General features: G+C 39.9%; 1 protein-coding gene across 1 annotated transcript in view; it reads left to right on the top strand.

Moving 5' to 3' along the window:
- The window catches only part of LOC123751618 (alpha-amylase-like), a 52,049-nt gene extending 36,382 nt beyond the window's left edge, over window positions 1-15,667 (top strand). The window contains exons 5-6 of the mRNA XM_069320563.1: window positions 197-352; window positions 14,292-15,667. Of these exons, the coding sequence (XP_069176664.1) occupies window positions 197-352; window positions 14,292-14,303 (168 nt within the window). The 3' untranslated portion in view covers window positions 14,304-15,667. The remainder of the gene's footprint in view (window positions 1-196; window positions 353-14,291) is intronic.
- The last annotated feature ends 5,011 nt before the right edge of the window (window positions 15,668-20,678 follow it).

Here is a 20,678-nt window from a genome sequence, read left to right on the forward strand (position 1 = left end):
AACAGAGATACCTAGATATTATTTCAGTTCCAAATTTAGCTGGAAAACTTCTTTTGGAAAATGGGGGTGAACTTTGTGAAGCCTCGAACCTCTGTACAAGCCGAGGCAATTATGGCCCCCAGGTAAATAAGGTGTATTGCTTTCCTGGTGAAGTTGTGGTGAAGGAATCTTAGAACAATGCTTATCCCTCCTCCAGACCTGCCTATCTGCTGGGAAATACTGTGACGTGATCTCGGGCTCCAAGAGCGGCGATGAGTGTACTGGCAAGTCAGTAACGGTGGCCGCCGACGGAACCGCTTATATTGAGATCTCCTCCTGGGAGGAGGACGGCGTCCTCGCCATCCACCTGAACGTAAGCATTATATCCTTCATGCTCAATTAATCACTATAGTACATGGCATAAAATAATTGTGATTCCGTAAGATGATCAAACCACACAGAAGAGAGTGCGAGAAGAGAGGAAGGTAGAGACACATATTTGTCTTTACCTTCCTCTCTTCTATCGCACGATATGATAATGTCGAACCGTCGTCGTCTCTTCATCATCTGATATGTGTGGTTTGGTCATTATATCTTCATATCCGTTATTGTGACTCATCGCCTGCTTTCGTAAATGTTGAGCTCGTCCACCCATGACGTCAATTCTGCCAAAATCTTAGAGCATATAACACCTGGGACACACGTACAGAATATAACCTGCTCTGTATAAACATATCATTGGTGTGTTCCACTGAAACAATGGAAGAGAAAAGCAAAGATATGAACCACTCATAAGAAACTAAGACAACTACAGGTATTATGCAGCAGTCATATAGTGGACTTATTCAGCCATGGCTTATATGTTGTCATTCAGCAATGACCTTATATGTTGATATTCAGCTATGGCCTTATATGTTGTCATTCAGCCATGGCCTTATATGTTGACATTCAGCCATGGCCTTATATGTTGTCATTCAGCCATGGCCTTATATGTTGTCATTCAGCCATGGCCTTATATGTTGTCATTCAGCCATGGCCTTATATGTTGACATTCAGCCATGGCCTTATATGTTGTCATTCAGCCATGGCCTTATATGTTGTCATTCAGCCATGGCCTTATATGTTGTCATTCAGCCATGGCCTTATATGTTGACATTCAGCCATGGCCTTATATGTTGACATTCAGCCATGGCCTTATATGTTGTCATTCAGCCATGGCCTTATATGTTGACATTCAGCCATGGCCTTATATGTTGACATTCAGCCATGGCCTTATATGTTGACATTCAGCCATGGCCTTATATGTTGACATTCAGCCATGGCCTTATATGTTGACATTCAGCTATGGCCTTATATGTTGTCATTCAGCCATGGCCTTATATGTAGACAGGTTGCTTCCTGTACGGGATTACACATTCAACAGAGATGAACATGACCACGCATTTAACAGTGAAGAACATGACCACACATTCAACAATGATGAACATGTCCCCCAGATTACCAGTGGAGAGGTTACAGTCAAGTGGCAAGTGGTGGCCCCACAAGGGTAGCAGTGGGCAGTGGGGAGGTTACAGTCAGGGGCATGTGAAGGCGGCTTCACTCCTGCCCTACACAGGGGGGGGGGCATGTGCTAAGGGAACGACAGGCAAGTACCACCACCACCAGGGTACGGGTAGAGGGTGGTCCCGGGGAAGGCGGCATACTGCAGGTAAACACGAGCTGGGACGACCGTGACGGACAAAGGTGTAGGTGTAAGTTGTGTGGTGACGGTAGTCACTTGGCCCGGCAGTGTAAGTTGTGTGGTGACGGTGGTCACTTGGCCCGGCAGTGTAAGTTGTGTGGGAACACCTGCTTGATGGGGTTCTGGGAGTTCTTCTACTCCCCAAGCCCGGCCCTTGGCCAGGCTTAACTTGTGAGAGTGTGGTCCACTAGTCTGCTGCTTGGAGCGGCCCTCAGGCCCCAACCCGTTCTCGCAAATTTAATAAGTCAATAATGACTTATTAAATATGTGCATATGTGACATACTTAACATAATAGATACCCTTAAAAAGATTCATAGAAAACACCGACCTTACCTAACCTACTTAGTATGTTAAGATAAGCATCTTATTGCTTCGTAATTACAATTATTACCTAACCTATAATAGGTACAGGTTAAGTAATAATTGTAATTACGAAGCAATAAGATGCTTATCTTAAGATACTAACAAGGTTAGGTAAGGTCGGTGCTTTCTATGAATCTTTTTAAGGGTATCTATTATGTTTAGTATATCACCTATGCACGTAGTTAATAAGTCAATATTGACTTTACGAATTTGCGAGAACGGGTTGGGCCCACATACCCAACGCAGCCCGGTTGGTCCGGCACTCTTTGGAGGAAACAATCTAGTTTCCTCTTGAAGATGTTCACAGTTGTTCCGGCAATTTTTTCTTACGCTCGCTGGGAGGACGTTGAACAACCGCGGACCTCTGATGTTTATGCAGTGTTCTCTGATTGTGCCTATGGCACCTCTGCTCTTCACTGGTTATTTTCTGCATTTTCTTCCATATCGTTCACTCCAGTACGTTGTTATTTTACTGTGTAGATTTGGGCCCTGGCTCTCCAGTATTTTCCATGTGTATATTGTTTGGTATCTCTCTCGTCTCCTTTCTAGTGAGTACATTTGGTGGGCTTTGAGACGATCCTAATAATTTAGGTGCTTTATCGCGTCTATGCGTGCCGTATATGTTGTCTGTATTCCCTCTGTTTTAGCAACCTCTCCTGCTCTGAAGGGGGAAGTGACGGTGTCACTTGTGTTGTGACGTCTAGAGTACTGATCAGTACTCTAGACAGCACAACACAAGTGACTTGAAGAGTACAACCATTGTGATGGGATCCCTGGATTTGAAAGTTCTCGTTATCCATCCGATCATTTTTCTGGCTTCCGCAATATTTGCTTGGTTATGCTTACTAAACGTTAGGTTGTCGGACATCATTATTCCCAAATCCTTAACATGCTGTTTTCCTACTATGGGCGGATTCGATTGTGTTTTGAACCCTGTATTATGTTTCAGATCCTCATTTTTGCCGTACCTAAGTACCTGGAATTTATCACTGTTAAACATCATGTTATTTTCTGTTGCCCAATCGAAAACTTTGTTGATATCTGCTTTTGTAGTTGTTCAATGTCTCCAGCAGAGGTAATTTTCATGCTGATTTTCGTGTCATCTGCAAAGGATGACACGAAGCTGTGACTTGTATTTTTATCTATATCTGATATGAGAATAAGGAAAAGCAGTGGTGCAAGGACTATACCTTGAGGTACACGGCTTTTAACTGCGCTTGAGCTCGATTTTATTTGATTGACTGTTACTCTTTGTGTTCTGTTCGACAGGAAATTGAGTATCCAGCGTCCTACTTTACCAGCTATTCCCATTGACCTCATTTTGTGTGTCATCATCCATGATCACATTTGTCGAATGCCTTTGCAAAGTCTGTGTATAATACATCTGTATTTTGCTTTTCTTCCAGAACTTTTGTGATTTTGTCATAGTGGTTGAGTAACTGTGACAGACTGGATCTTCCCACTCTAAATCCATGTTGTCCTGGGTTCTGTAGTTCACTATTATCCATAAAACTAAAAAGTTTATTCCTAATCACTTTCAAAAACTTTTATTATGTGATATGTTAGTGCAACTGGTCTATAATTTTTAAGTTATTATTACCCCCCCCCCCCCTTTGTGCAGTGGAGCTATATCTGCTGATTTAAGTGCAGCTAGTATCTCCCCTGTATCCAGGCTCTTTCTCCATATTATGCTGAGCGCTTGCGCTACTGGTACTTTACATTTCTTAATGAATATTGAACTCCACGAGTCCGGCCCAGGAGCTAAGTGCATGGGCATATTGTCAATTTCTCTTTCAAAGTCTTCCGAGTTTGTGTTAATATCCGTTATATTATCTGCAGCTTGAATGTCATTCATAAAGAAGCGGTCTGGGTCATCAACTTTCATGTTGATGATCCAGACCTTAAATCTAATTAATCTAAATCACTCTTAAATCTAATCTTACCCTATTCCATTTATATTTTAAATTTATTTGTATTGATCTATGTCATTTATTGAAATCAATTATTGATCTCATTTTTGTTCTTTTAATTAAGTTCATACTAATTATAAGTTAAAACTAAGCTTAATAAAATTTATTATCTTTAAGAATTTTTTACTTTACAATTATCATTTGTCAAATTTTTTTATATATTCATCTTGACAGTCTCTACTGATTTTTTGTTCTCTCCACCAAACTTGTGTATCCTCCATGGCTATCTAGTGACCTTAATTCTACCTCTAATTGTTTCAATTCTTTTGTTTACTTGCATTTATTGTTGTGTCTTGCCATAATTATTCTCTATTTTAGCAGACTCAATACTTTGTAAGCTCTTATTGTATTGTTATATTATTATATTGTTGTGTTTTGCTATAATTACTTTCTATTTTACAACAGATTTGTTTTTCATCTGTTCCTGTAATTGCTTATCTTATTGTATCGTGACATTCTTATCTATATTGATATATATTATCTGTCTATTGTTACTTACAGTGTACCTGAGAGTACCTGTAAGCAATCTACCTCATTTTTCATTTTTGCTCAATTGGTTTTTGTATTGCTTAGTCTTGTTTATATTTTTGCTTTGTATATCTATATCTTGTGTTTTGTATAGTCCATGTTTATATGTTTTTTCTTTAATCTCATTTATTACCTAGGTTTCCTAGCCTAGCCATACTCCCTTACTCCATTGTACCCCTGTAAGCCCCTTTTGTGTTTGTTTTGTACAGTATTGTGTAATTTTTTTTTTTTTTTCCTACAATCAGCTTTTTTTATGCAGTCAAGTATAGACCCAGAACTTAACCTCTTATCCACTATCTATGACAATAATCACTTTAATGATCTAAATTGCAGATATTTTGCAGCACATGATGTAAACAATGTATTAACTCATAATCACAATATCTCTGTAATCAATTTGAACGTTAGATCCCTAGGTAAACACTTCGATGATGTTAGTGCCTTGATTGAAGCTATTGACAACAAATTCTCTTTTATTATACTTACTGAAACATGGTTGAAAGAGGATACTACTCAACTCTTTAACATGCCTAACTACTCGGCAATTCACAACTGTCGTCAACTTCAGAGAGGTGGTGGCACTGCTCTTTACTACCACCAAGAACTAACATGCTTAAAAGAAATTAGAACTAGAGACTGCTATGGGGAGTATATCTTCGCCAGCTTCAGAGTCAAGGGTGCCGAGTCTATCCTGTCTGTGGGTGCAGTTTATAGAATTCCTAACACTGATGTGTCCGAATTCAACTCAAACCTTAGAAATCTAATACTTGATAGCAGACTGAACAAAAACCACCTAATTATCGCAGGGGACTTTAATATTGACCTCTGCGAGCCAGAACACCCTACTGCTGTTAGCTTCCTCAACTGTATGAATTCCTGCTTCCTCATACCCTTAATCACTAGACCTACTAGAGTCACTGATAGCACTGCCACGACTCTAGATCACATCTGGACAAACATAACCTCTCCGCTTACTTCAGGTATAATCACCGATAGCACTACAGACCATTACCCCACATTTCTCTTAACTAACATTAGTAAACCACCTCTTGAGTCAAGAGAGATACGTTTTAGACTACACAATGAAACTGCTATAGACAATTTTATAACTGCTACTGATAATGTCAACTGGGAGTCCGAGCTAGGTAACATAGAGGACATCAACCTAGCAGTTCAATCTTTTCTTCAAAAAACTCTTAGCCTTTATAATACCCACTGTCCTATGCTTACAAAACAAGTCACAACCAAAAGGCTTAACGATCCCTGGCTCACAAAGGGAATACTTAAATCTATTAATAAAAAACATGATCTTGAGAAGAAGTATAGGTTAGGAATTGTCTCCAAAGAATTCTCAAAGAATTACTCATTATTGCTATCTAAGATAATTAGACGAGCCAAAACTAAATACTACGAAGATAAATTTACCCAAATAAAGAGCAACATTAAACAAACTTGGAGAACAATTTCACAAATATTGGGATCAAAGAAGTCTTTAAATAACAACCCGACTCTCCTGTCTAATAACGATGGTCAGTTTTCAGCCTCTGATTCTGCTATTAAGTTCAATAGGTTCTTCTCTTCCATTGGTTCATCCCTTGCTAATGATATTCCATCTTCCAGTACTGACATTAAGGACTATCTTACAGGGAACTATCCACAGTCTCTGTACCTAAAGCCTATTAATTCCACTGACGTCAATGAGACAATCCTTTCCCTTAAAACCAAGTCTGGTGCCCTTGAGGAGATACCAACTTTAATCTACAAAAAAGCCTCCAGATCTTTAGCCCCTGCTATTGCTTTGCTCTTCAACAAGTCACTTGAACTCCAAACCTTTCCAGATATTCTAAAAAAAGCGAGAGTAACGCCTGTCCACAAATGTGGTGATCTCACAGATGTTAACAACTACAGACCTATATCAATCCTGCCAAACTTGTCAAAAATTTTTGGAAAAACTAATCTATAAGCAGCTTTACTCATATCTAGCCAAACTCAATATACTTAGCCCTTGCCAATATGGCTTCAGGCCCCAAAAAAGCACTAACGATGCACTTATTAGTATGCTTAACTCGATTCATACAGCTCTTGATAAAAATGAGTTCCCTGTTGGGTTATTTGTGGACCTGCGTAAAGCTTTCGATACTGTCAACCACCAAAACCTTCTACTTAAATTACATCATTATGGTGTCAGAGGACACTCCCTACAATACCTCAAATCCTACCTTACTGACAGGCTCCAATGTGTTTCTGTGAATAATACAATTTCTCCCACCTTACCCATCAACATTGGTGTTCCCCAGGGCAGCATACTTGGCCCTCTCCTCTTTCTGATCTACATTAATGACCTTCCAAATGCCTCCCAACACCTCAAACCAATTCTATTTGCTGACGACACAACCTTCATTTACTCCAGTCCTGATCCCCTTGCTCTAAATGCCACAGTAAATACTGAGCTTAATAAAGTCCCTCTGTGGCTAACTGCCAACAAACTCACCCTTAACATTGACAAAACTTTCTATATTCTGTTTGGCAATAAATCCTCTAATCAAATAAATCTCAAAATAAACAATACCCAAATTTGTAACAAATTAGATGGCAAATTCCTTGGCATTCTCATTGACCACAAGCTGAATTTCCAGGGACACATTCTAAACATATCAAAAAAAGTTTCAAAAACTGTGGGCATTCTTTCTAAGATCAGATATTATGTACCACGCCCTGCCCTGGTGACTCTCTATTACTCCCTTATCTATCCATATCTCAACTATGGTATTTGTGCTTGGGGCTCTACTACCCAAAATCACTTACGTCCTCTAATTACTCAACACAAAGCTGCTATAAGGACAATATCCAATGCTGGCCCCAGACATCACTCGGTACCCCTACTCAAATCTCTGAATATGTTAGACATTAAGTCACTGCACATTCTCTCATGTGTATTATACATATATAAAACGCTAAACTATAATGCCAATCCTGATCTCAAAAGCTTCATAGAAGGTTGTAACAGAACCCATGAGCACCACACCAGAAATAAATACAGTTTTGATATTCCTAGAGTACGACTTAATCAAACCAGAAATGCTCTACAAATCAAGGGGGCCCAGAATGTGGAATGACCTTCCCAACCATGTTAAAGACTGTACCTCTCTCAACCAGTTTAAGTTAAAAACGAAGCTATACCTAATAAATTCCCTGTAACCTACCTTACCCCTCTGTTGTCAACCCATGTATGTTTTTTTTTTTTTTTTTTCAATTCAACGCTGTTTGAATGTAATTTTCTGTAATAATTTGTAATTGTATTTGTGCTGCTTTTTCAACAATGTTCCCCCCTCTTTTACCTCTATTTTTATTTGTACTCAACACATTTTATTCTTTTTACCCATTAGTTTTAAGCTTTAGTCATTAGTGTTTTTTCCTGCCCGAAACGCTTTGCGTAATAGTAGCTTTAGGCATTGTATGTACTAGCTCTATCTATAAAGCCAACAAACTTTGTAAAATCTCTTTATGTATGTACCTTTACCTAAATGTTGTTTATTGGTGTGCTACACATAGCTTCATACTGGCTTCTTAGAATTTCACTAATTTCTTTGTTATCCTCTGTGTACGTACCTTCAGTTGTAATTAAAGGTACAATACTGGTGGAGGTTTTTGATTTTGATTATGCGTATGTGAAAAATTATTTCGGATTTTTCTTTATCTCTTGTATAGCTTTCTGTTCCAATTCCATTTCCTCAAACTCGTATGATCGCTTCAACGTTTGTTCAATTTCTTCGATCTCTCTGTTTAGGTTTATTTTCCTTTCTTGTGATAGTTGTGTCTGCCTAAGCATTTCAGTTATTTATTTTTCTTCTCCTGGACGGTGGTCACTTGGCCTGACAGAGTAAGCTGTGTGGTGACGATGGTCACTTGGCCCGGCAGTGTAAGCTGTGTGGTGACGATGGTCACGTGGCCCGGCAGTGTAAGCTGTGTGGTGACGATGGTCACTTGGCCCGGCAGTGTAAGCTGTGTGGTGACGGTGGTCACTTGGCCTGACAGAGTAAGCTGTGTGGTGACGGTGGTCACTTGGCCCGGCAGTGTAAGCTGTGTGGTGACGGTGGTCACTTGGCCCGGCAGTGTAAACTGTTTGCCCCACCTAATTATTAATGAGGTGTATGCAGTCACCAGCAGGACATGTGGAACGAACACTCAGTTGTGCTGACTGAGTCCACCATCTGTCCAGGCTCTCTGCGTCGATGTCCTGTCCAGCACTTTAGACGGGCCTCTTGCTGGCGTCTTCTTATTCTTCGTCCTCAACCCACTTCTGGTTAACACGTGATCCTGAGTTACCACACCCACAAGGCCTGACAGACGCTCCCACACCCACAAGGCCAGACAGACGCTCCCACACCCACAAGGCCTGACAGACGCTCCCACACCCACAAGGCCTGACAGACGCTCCCACACCCACAAGGCCTGACAGACGCTCCCACACCCACAAGGCCTGACAGACGCTCCCACACCCACAAGGCCTGACAGACGCTACCACACCCACAAGGCCAGACAGACGCTCCCACACCCACAAGGCCTGACAGACGCTCCCACACCCACAAGGTCTGACAGTCGCTCCCACACCCACAAGGACTGACAGTCGCTCCCACACCCACAAGGCCTGACAGACGCTCCCACACCCACAAGGCCAGACAGACGCTCCCACACCCACAAGGCCAGACAGACGCTCCCACACCCACAAGGCCAGACAGACGCTCCCACACCCACAAGGCCAGACAGACGCTCCCACACCCACAAGGCCTGACAGACGCTCCCACACCCACAAGGCCTGACAGTCGCTCCCACACCCACAAAGCCTGACAGACGCTCCCACACCCACAAGACCAGACAGACGTTCCCACACCCACAAGGCCAGACAGACTCTCCCACACCCACAAGGTTTGACAGACTCTCCCACACCCACATTGCCTGACACTCTCCCACACCCACAAGGCCAGACACACTCTCCCACACCCACAAGGCCAGACGTCGCTGGACATGCTTTTTAACTCAAGGGACACACGCACTAGGGGACACAGGTGGAAACTGAGTGCCCAAATGAGATATTAGAAATAACTTTTTTAGTGTCAGAGTGGTTGACAAATGGAATGCATTAGGAAGTGATGAGGCGGAGGCTGACTCCATACACAGTTTCAAGTGTAAATATGAAGGAGCCCAGTAGGCTCAGGAACCTGTATATCAGTTGAATGACAGTTGAGAGGCGGGACCAAAGAGCTAGAGCTCAACCTCCGCAAGCACAAATAGGTGAGTACAGAGACAGCCCAAAATGCCACCTCTGGTCACCTTCCTGACACGCTGCCCAAAGGGTCACCTTCCTGACACGCTGCCCAAAGGGTCACCTTCCTGACACGCTGCCCAAAGGATCACCTTCCTGACACGCTGCCCAAAGGGTCACCTTCCTGACACGCTGCCCAAAGGGTCACCTTCCTGACACGCTGCCCAAAGGGTCACCTTCCTGACACGCTGCCCAAAGGGTAACTACAGAGACCATCCAAGCCCGGTGACACACCATTACCTTAGACAACCGGCGTACAGGTTTCGTATCCCACACCGACTCGAATCTCAATTTTCCACACTCATAAACTACTCCACGCTACAAACTACTCCAAAAACTACTTTCGCTGCCAGTATGTTGAGAGTGAGATTACTAACTAAATTGTACATAATAATCTGGGTACAACAAACATGACCTCACAGGGTTTGTACTGGTTCATTCAGTAAAGGTTTGTACTGGTTCATTCAGTAAAGGTTTGTAATGGTTCATTCAGTAAAGGTTTGTACTGGTTCATTCAGTAAAGGTTTGTACTGGTTCATTCAGTAAAGGTTTGTACTGGTTCATTCAGAAAAGGTTTGTACTGGGTCATTCAGTAAAGGTTTGTACTGGTTCATTCATTAAAGGTTTGTACTAGTTCATTCAGTAAAGGTTTGTACTGGGTCATTCAGTAAAGGTTTGTACTGGTTCATTCAGTAAAGGTTTGTACTGGTTCATTCAGTAAAGGTTTGTAATGGTTCATTCAGTAAAGGTTTGTACTGGTTCATTCAGTAAAGGTTTGTACTGGTTCATTCAGTAAAGGTTTGTAATGGTTCATTCAGTAAAGGTTTGTACTGGTTCATTCAGTAAAGGTTTGTACTGGTTCATTCAGTAAAGGTTTGTAATGGTTCATTCAGTAAAGGTTTGTACTGGTTCATTCAGTAAAGGTTTGTACTGGTTCATTCAGTAAAGGTTTGTACTGGTTCATTCAGAAAAGGTTTGTACTGGGTCATTCAGTAAAGGTTTGTACTGGTTCATTCAGTAAAGGTTTGTACTGGTTCATTCATTAAAGGTTTGTACTGGTTCATTCAGTAAAGGTTTGTACTGGGTCATTCAGTAAAGGTTTGTACTGGTTCATTCAGTAAAGGTTTGTACTGGTTCATTCAGTAAAGGTTTGTACTGGTTCATTCAGTAAAGGTTTGTACTGGTTCATTCATTAAAGGTTTGTACTAGTTCATTCAGTTAAGGTTTGTACTGGTTCATTCAGTAAAGGTTTGTACTGGTTCATTCAGTAAAGGTTATTGTACTGGTTCATTCAGTAAAGGTTTGTACTGGTTCATTCAGTAAAGGTTATTGTACTGGTTCATTCAGTAAAGGTTATTGTACTGGTTCATTCAGTAAAGGTTTGTACTGGTTCATTCAGTAAAGGTTATTGTACTGGTTCATTCAGTAAAGGTTTGTACTAGTTCATTCAGTAAAGGTTATTGTACTGGTTCATTCAGTAAAGGTTTGTACTGGTTCATTCAGTAAAGGTTATTGTACTGGTTCATTCACTAAAGGTTTGTACTAGTTCACTCAGTAAAGGTTATTGTACTGGTTCATTCAGTAAAGGTTTGTACTAGTTCATTCAGTAAAGGTTTGTACTAGTTCATTCAGTAAAGGTTTGTACTGGTTCATTCAGTAAAGGTTTGTACTAGTTCATTCAGTAAAGGTTATTGTACTGGTTCATTCAGTAAAGGTTTGTACTAGTTCACTCAGTAAAGGTTATTGTACTGGTTCATTCAGTAAAGGTTTGTACTAGTTCATTCAGTAAAGGTTTGTACTAGTTCATTCAGTAAAGGTTTGTACTGGTTCATTCAGTAAAGGTTTGTACTGGTTCATTCAGTAAAGGTTTGTACTGGTTCATTCAGTAAAGGTTTGTACTAGTTCATTCAGTAAAGGTTCGTACTAGTTCATTCAGTAAAGGTTTGTACTGGTTCATTCAGTAAAGATTTGTACTGGTTCATTCAGTAAAGGTTTGTACTGGTTCATTCAGTAAAGGTTTGTACTGGTTCACTCAGTAAAGGTTTGTACTGGTTCACTCAGTAAAGGTTTGTACTGGTTCACTCAGTAAAGGTTTGTACTGGTTCACTCAGTAAAGGTTATTGTACTGGTTCATTCAGTAAAGGTTATTGTTGTGGGATATTTGGGGCTTGAATATGATTATTTAAATATTAATGTAGCAAATTAAATTACGAAGGACCACCCGCTTTTATAGTAAAGAGGGAAACTGATAATTTCTGATCATTAGATAATTCCTAGATGAAACCAGTAACTATGGATAAAACTAGAAAATATGATCATAGAAATAATTAATGGGCTGTATTCTTAAATGAAACAAACCTCAAACACCTACATTGGGGGGTTATTACTGGAGGTAAGTACGTCCAGGAATTAGTGTGGTTCGTTCACTAATTCAATTAATAATAATCTAATCCTATAAAATAATATTGAAACTGATATCATTACTATAAAGGGAAACATAGATTATGAACATAGTAATGAATTACAGTAAACCACATATTATTCCCAAAGAATTCTGCACACAAGAAATTGCAATAGAATTATAAAAGGAAATAAATCTTAGCTTAATGAAGATTCCTTTAGAAAGCCATGGAAGTTCCTCTTATTCTCTGGACTCGGTCGACTGACGAGTGGAACGGGTTAACATGGGAGAAGGCAGCATGGAGAATTCTTCTCTCGTGCTGCAAGACAAATATTTTACAGTAGCAACTGATTTACCTACTGAATCTATATATTCAAGAAAATTAAGAGTTACAGGTAACAAATTTTAATCACCTGTTATTAAATGTTATCGTGCGTCATAACGGACAATCACCCTGCTACTATTAAACCTTTTACCCGATGCATCACATAAAAGAATATACTTAGCTGTGGGCACTGTATAAGTATTAAGATTGCCGTGCTTCGCGTCCCAGGCTCTGGTTAACCCTATCCTGGATAGTGACGCGCTTCGCTGGCCGGTCACGTGTCGTCAAGAACCAAGTCAAAGGGCTCCTTATTTGACACCAGCACCAGCTGAAGATACTATCTGCAAGGTTATTCACGCCTCACAGTGGCGACTTTCATCTGAGGATGGATAACGCCTGCCCTAGTTGCTGGGCAATGGCGTCTTCTTATGAGTACGGTAAGCGCAGGTCTGCCTCTGAACGGCTCTCCACGTGTACTGAGCTGGCCTTCCTCTCCCACGCCGCGTCCCTATTATTTAGAGGAAGAAAATATTGTTATTTACCAATTTAAGAATAGTAAATATATAAGGGAGAGGAATTAATGTCTCCCCATGGCATTCACTGGTGACGTTAACTTTATCACGAGATAGACGCTATGATTCCAACGCTCTATTCGGCTTTTAGTTAGAGATCAATTCGTCTGCAATTAGTTATCATACAGAATGCTTTAATTATGGAGAATCGAATTTAATTCTCTCATACATTGGATATAATGTGTTTACTGTAAGGAAATCTGACGCAATACTGGCGTCAGGTGACGTGAGAATTCTAGCCTACTGCACAGATGAAATTATTAGTACATGAGAATTCTACGTGTTGTTAATTTTACTTACTACAATAATTAGTATGGTTAGTAATAAGTAATGAGAATACAACAATGTTGTATTCGGTGTTGGAAATATCCAACAATTGTACTGGTTCTTTCAGTAAAGGTTATTGTACTGGTTCATTCAGTAAAGGTTTGTACTGGTTCATTCAGTAAAGGTTTGTACTGGTTCATTCAGTAAAGGTTTGTACTGGTTCATTCAGTAAAGGTTTGTACTGGTTCATTCAGTAAAGGTTTGTACTGGTTCATTCAGTAAAGGTTTGTACTGGTTCATTCACTAAAGGTTTGTACTAGTTCATTCAGTAAAGGTTTGTACTGGTTCATTCACTAAAGGTTTGTACTGGTTCATTCACTAAAGGTTTGTACTAGTTTACTCAGTAAAGGTTATTGTACTGGTTCATTCAGTAAAGGTTATTGTACTGGTTCATTCACAAAAGGTTTGTACTGGTTCATTCAGTAAAGGTTATTGTACTGGTTCATTCGCTAAAGGTTTGTACTAGTTCACTCAGTAAAGGTTATTGTACTGGTTCATTTAGTAAAGGTTTGTACGGGTTCATTCAGTAAAGGTTTGTACTAGTTCATTCAGTAAAGGTTTGTACTAGTTCATTCAGTAAAGGTTTGTACTGGTTCATTCAGTAAAGGTTTGTACTGGTTCATTCAGTAAAGGTTTGTACTGGTTCATTCAGTAAATGTTTGTACAGGCTCACTCATTCATCCCAAATGCTCTCATCCATACCTTAAGTAATGTTGTTCTGTGCAGAGTAGAAAGTCTCACAAATAAATTTTCATCCCCAGTCTAAGCTGTAAGCTGAGGTGTCCACATCTACATCCCCAGTCTAAGCTGTAAGCTGAGGTGTCCACAACTACATCCCCAGTCTAAGCTGTGAGCTGAGGTGTCCACAACTACATCCCCAGTCTAAGCTGTAAGCTGAGGTGTCCACAACTACATCCCCAGTCTAAGCTGTAAGCTGAGGTATCCACAACCGCTTCCCCTTCAAGACTGAGCAGCATGAGAGAACAAAGTGCCACAGTAGGCATCTCTTGACAGCTAATCAGAAGACATATGCTGATAATAAATATCACAACGAAAGATACTCATCTAACTGACCATAGTGTTAAAGAAGTTACCGTTCTCAGTTTAGATGCCGCTCTCTTGGTTCCTGTCTGACATCCGTGGTAAACATTTCGACTAGAGAATGATAGAACACAAATATAGTAAAAGAGCAAGTCTAGAGTCCAATGCATTGTTTGTCCACTTGAGAGATTGTAATAATTTTACTGGCCGGACTAATTCATACAAATTGTGGAGTGAAGTCAGTTACTGAAAGAAATATTATTGAATCTTCATTTATTAAATGTAGTGAGTTAGATATATTATTGTAGGTCCAGGATTATATAAATTAGATAGCTTTATGATTGGAAAGATATGTGATTGATCAGCCCATCCTCCTGTTTTGGTAGTACTTACAGTAATGATGAGGACCGCAGTACCGACGAACAACGAAATTAGAAAGCAGAAATCTGAACTATTGAATTGGATAAACCGGAAAGCTATTTTTTACTTGTGTTGCTTTGACAAACTAAATTAACCTAACCTAACCTAGGCCTAATATACGATATCTAAAGCTTGATATAGTAAATATGTGTGATATGCTAGGCCTAGGAATATTTAAGTTTGTGTTTTAGCTTCATTTTAAAAGAAATCTTTACCAGTCAGTATTCTACTATCTAAAAGCTAAGTAGGCACAATTTCGTGACTTTTGAAGACCGTCACAATTGGTACTGTCTAAACAGGAGGATGGGTTGCAGTGGTATGAAATTATGCAAAGGATAATTGTATATGTAGAAGTAGGCATCCATCAGTTCAGGGGACTATGGAGTTGCGCACTGGTTGTCTGGAATGGCCTCTCCAGGGCGCCTAGCCAGGATAGGTTGATATGGGGGAGAAGCTGTCACCCATGTAGCAGGTGATAGGTCAAGAATGAAAGAATACCCAATCATCTAACTTCGATATGCTATTAATCATGTCACTTCCATAATTCTATATTTTGTTTATGGATCTTTTTAGATTAAGTTGTAGTCTCAATAGTCTCAATGTAGTCTCAATATTCCATAGTCTCAAAACCATGTTTCATCTGTATTCCTTGATAATGTGTTAAAACACAAAAACGTTTGGAGTTTTCTTTTCATTATATATATATATACATTATATATTATATATATATTGTGACGGGAAAGTGTTGGAGTGTAGATGTTCGGCAGTCCTCCAATGGTAGGTGTCAATGCATGGTCACACACATAAAAAAAAGATAGACTGCTTGCCTGTTATCTGTGGTAAGTGAGAGGGAGGAACACGTAAAACACAAAGTATGAACAATGAAACTTTAATATATTTACTTTAAATATAAATGAAAATAAAGACAAATCTCGGGGGAATTAAAAGTACAATTAAATAACAAAGATAAATGCAAAGACAATGTGAGACACAATAGTATAAGGGTGGAATAATAAAATGGTGCTGAGAATATCGGCTATGGCTTATACCTCCCTTCGTATACAAGCCAGTGAGCTTAGTATGCCAGAGAGAGATGTCAACTCTAGGAGCACAAAGAATATTCTGAAGTTGATATCTGGTCAGGGCTCCGACGTCGATTCAGGTAGATAGCGCAGAGGTGCAGTGTGCAGGTGCACGGTCGGCGAGTCACCAATCAGGAGCAGGCAGGCTGGAATCGGTAGTTTGCTGGTTGACGACAAGCCGGCGTCTTGCCGGCTTGCAGGTAGGGAAGAGCAGGCTCAATCTCTCTGGAAAGAGATTATCGTCAAAATATATATATATCTATATATATATATATATCTATAATATATATAAATATATATATAAATATATATAAATATATATATATATATATATATATATATATATATATATAATATATATATAATATATATATAATATATATATAATATATATATATATATATATATATATATATATATATATATATATATAAATATATATATATAAATATATATATATATATATATATATATATATATATATATATATATATATATATATATATATATATATATATATATATATATATATATAATATATATATAATATATATATAATATATATATAATATATATATATATATATATATATATATATATATATATATATATATATATATATATATAAATATATATATATAAATATATATATATATATATATATATATATATATATATATATATATATATATATATATATATATATATATATATATATATATATATATATATATATATATATATATATATATATATATATATATATAAGGCACAACTCTCCTAAACACGAGAGTGAAGTATACAACTTTAGAACACTTTCCCACCAGGAGACTCGTGTTTAGGAGAGTTGTGCCTTAAGCATAGACACTGTGTCTTCCCATATTAACAGGGACTTGATGAAATAAACGTATAAATGACCCCTCACTTGCTCTAGTGCTCTTGGGAGGTGGTGATCTTTGGGGTATATAAATACTCCGAAATTACCATCTCTTTTAAGGGTCTGAGCAGGTGGTGGAGCGGGTTAAGGCGTACCTGTTATGCCAGTTGCTGGAAGGCTTCTGTGCTGGCTAGGGTTCGAGTCTCCTGGTGGGAAAGTGTTCTAAAGTTGTATACTTCACTCTCGTGTTTAGGAGAGTTGTGCCTTAAGCATAGACACTGTGTCTTCCCATATTAACAGGGACTTGATGAAATAAACGTATAAATGACCCCTCACTTGCTCTAGTGCTCTTGGGAGGTGGTGATCTTTGGGGTATATAAATACTCCGAAATTACCATCTCTTTTAAGGGTCTGAGCAGGTGGTGGAGCGGGTTAAGGCGTACCTGTTATGCCAGTTGCTGGAAGGCTTCTGTGCTGGCTAGGGTTCGAGTCTCCTGGTGGGAAAGTGTTCAAAAGTTGTATATATATATATATATATATTATAGATTTATTTATATATTTAGATATTATAGATATTTATAGATTTAGACCTCTCTTTATGGCTTTGAAGTATGGTGTAGTGGATACAGCGTGCAACTGCCACCTTGTTGGCCAGTGTTCAAGTCCCCTGGTGGGTTGAGTGTCTAAAAAGTTATAAACTTCAGCTACTGGAATAGGGTAGTCTGTGCATTAAGCATTTGGCACTGAGTTTTCCCATATAACAGGGCTCGATGAAAGAGCATCGGGGGTCCCACACTATCTCATTGCCTGGGAGAGGATTGGAGTTCTGGATGGTTAAATACCCCAGAATTCCTACCTCTCATTATGGCTTTGTAGTATGGTGTAGTGGATACAGCGTGCAACTGCCACCTTGTTGGCCAGTGTTCGAGTCCCCTGGTGGGTTGAGTGTCTAAAAAGTTCTAAACTTCAGCTACTAGAATAGGGTAGTCTGTGCATTAAGCATTTGGCACTGAGTTTTTCCATATAACAGGGCTTGATGAAAGAGCATCGGGGGTCCCACACTATCTCATTGCCTGGGAGAGGATTGGAGTTCTGGTTGGTTAAATACCCCAGAATTCCTACCTCTCTTTATGGCTTTGAAGTATTGTGTAGTGGATACAGCGTGCAACTGCCACCTTGTTGGCCAGTGTTTGAGTCCCCTGGTGGGTTGAGTGTCTAAAAAGTTATAAACTTCAGCTACTGGAATAGGGTAGTCTGTGCATTAAGCATTTGGCACTGAGTTTCCCATATAACAGGGCTCGATGAAAGAGCATTGGGGGTCCCACACTATCTCATTGCCTGGGAGAGGATTGGAGTTCTGGTTGGTTAAATACCCCAGAATTCCTATCTCTCTTTATGGCTTTGAAGTATGGTGTAGTGGATACAGCGTGCAACTGCCACCTTGTTGGCCAGTGTTTGAGTCCCCTGGTGGGTTGAGTGTCTAAAAAGTTATAAACTTCAGCTACTGGAATAGGGTAGTCTGTGCATTAAGCATTTGGCACTGAGTTTCCCATATAACAGGGCTCGATGAAAGAGCATTGGGGGTCCCACACTATCTCATTGCCTGGGAGAGGATTGGAGTTCTGGTTGGTTAAATACCCCAGAATTCCTACCTCTCTTTATGGCTTTGAAGTATGGTGTAGTGGATACAGCGTGCAACTGCCACCTTGTTGGCCAGTGTTTGAGTCCCCTGGTGGGTTGAGTGTCTAAAAAGTTATAAACTTCAGCTACTGGAATAGGGTAGTCTGTGCATTAAGGATTTGGCACCGAGTTTTCCCATATAACAGGGCTCGATGAAAGAGCATCGGGGGTCCCACACTATCTCGTTGCCTGGGAGAGGACTGGAGTTCTGGTTGGTTAAATACCTCAGAATTCCTACCTCTCTTTATGGCTTTGAAGTATGGTGTAGTGGATACAGCGTGCAACTGCCACCTTGTTGGCCAGTGTTCGAGTCCCCTGGTGGGTTGAGTATCTTAAAAGTTATAAACTTCAGCTACTGGAATAGGGTAGTCTGTGCATTAAGCATTTGGCACTGAGTTTTTCCATATAACAGGGCTCGATGAAAGAGCATCGGGGGTCCCACACTATCTCATTGCCTAGGAGAGGATTGGAGTTCTGGTTGGTTAAATACCCCAGAATTCCTACCTCTCATTATGGCTTTGAAGTATGGTGTAGTGGATACAGCGTGCAACTGCCACCTTGTTGGCCAGTGTTCGAGTCCCCTGGTGGGTTGAGTGTCTAAAAAGTTATAAACTTCAGCTACTGGAATAGTGTAGTCTGTGCATTAAGCATTTGGCACTGAGTTTTCCTATATAACAGGGCTCGATGAAAGAGCATCGGGGGTCCCACACTATCTCATTGCCTGGGAGAGGATTGGAGTTCTGGTTGGTTAAATACCCCAGAATTCCTACCTCTCTTTATGGCTTTGAAGTATGGTGTAGTGGATATAGCGTGCAACTGCCACCTTGTTGGCCAGTGTTTGGGTCCCCTGGTGGGTTAAGTGTCTAAAAAGTTATAAACTTCAGCTAATGGAATAGTGTAGTCTGTGCATTAAGCATTTGGCACTGAGTTTTCCCATATAACAGGGCTCGATGAAAGAGCATCGGGGGTCCCACACTATCTCATTGCCTGGGAGAGGATTGGAGTTCTGGTTGGTTAAATACCCCAGAATTCCTACCTCTCTTTATGGCTTTGAAGTATGGTGTAGTGGATACAGCGTGCAACTGCCACCTTGTTGCACAGTATTCGAGTCCCCTGATGGGTTGAGTGTCTAAAATGTTATATATATATATATATATATATATATATATATATATATATATATATATATATATATATATATATATATATATATATATATATATATATATATATATAAATATATATATATATGTCATACCTAGTAGCCAGAATGTACTTCTCGGCCTACTATGCAAAGCCCGATTTGCCTAATGAGCCAAGTTTTAATGTCGGGGTTCACCTCATTATGAGAGGGGGCGAGTAACAGTATACTCAAGGTCACTCACCGTAGCCCTGCGGGTCTTCACTTTATCCTCGCGGCGCCACTGTACGCCAGGAGTGTATCCCAGTCAATCCCAACCGGCCTCTGATCGAGAAAGAGTGGGAACACAACTTGTTCTCTTAACTATTGTGTGCCCGCCCCGGCATGGGCTCTACTACTAACCACAAGGTCGCCAACTGGTGTTTCTGGTGTCCAGTAACACAGTCAGTGGTTTTGTTGAATTGTGGTAGCAGTGGCAAGAACACTCTCAATAGATCTGATATCAGGCAGGTATTTACTTCTATCACTATTTCCTTTCAGGTATTATAAGCCACAAGAAATATGGAGGGGATGATATAAACACCAAGGTATTTTGTATTTTACTTAAAACTCATTCAAAGACATCACAAGATTATATCAATAAGCAAACAGCTGTTTCAGGCGGAAGTCGCTCGTTCCCACATATAATCATGAACTCGCCAAGCCGGCAAGGCTTCCCCTCACGTCAAAGTCAAAATCAGCTGGGCGACTCCCACCGCGCGAATGTTCGTGTACTTGTTTGCCTGGGGGCGTGAGGCGCCTGTTTCTTTAAATTCTCAAAGATCACTAGAAGTTCGAACACACAATATTTGCGACAATAGCACGTAAATACTTCACTGCACTGATCCTGAGCTCAATCAAACATTTC

The sequence above is a fragment of the Procambarus clarkii genome, unplaced genomic scaffold, assembly GCF_040958095.1.
Source record: "Procambarus clarkii isolate CNS0578487 unplaced genomic scaffold, FALCON_Pclarkii_2.0 HiC_scaffold_186, whole genome shotgun sequence".
Taxonomy (NCBI): Eukaryota; Metazoa; Arthropoda; class Malacostraca; order Decapoda; family Cambaridae; genus Procambarus; species Procambarus clarkii.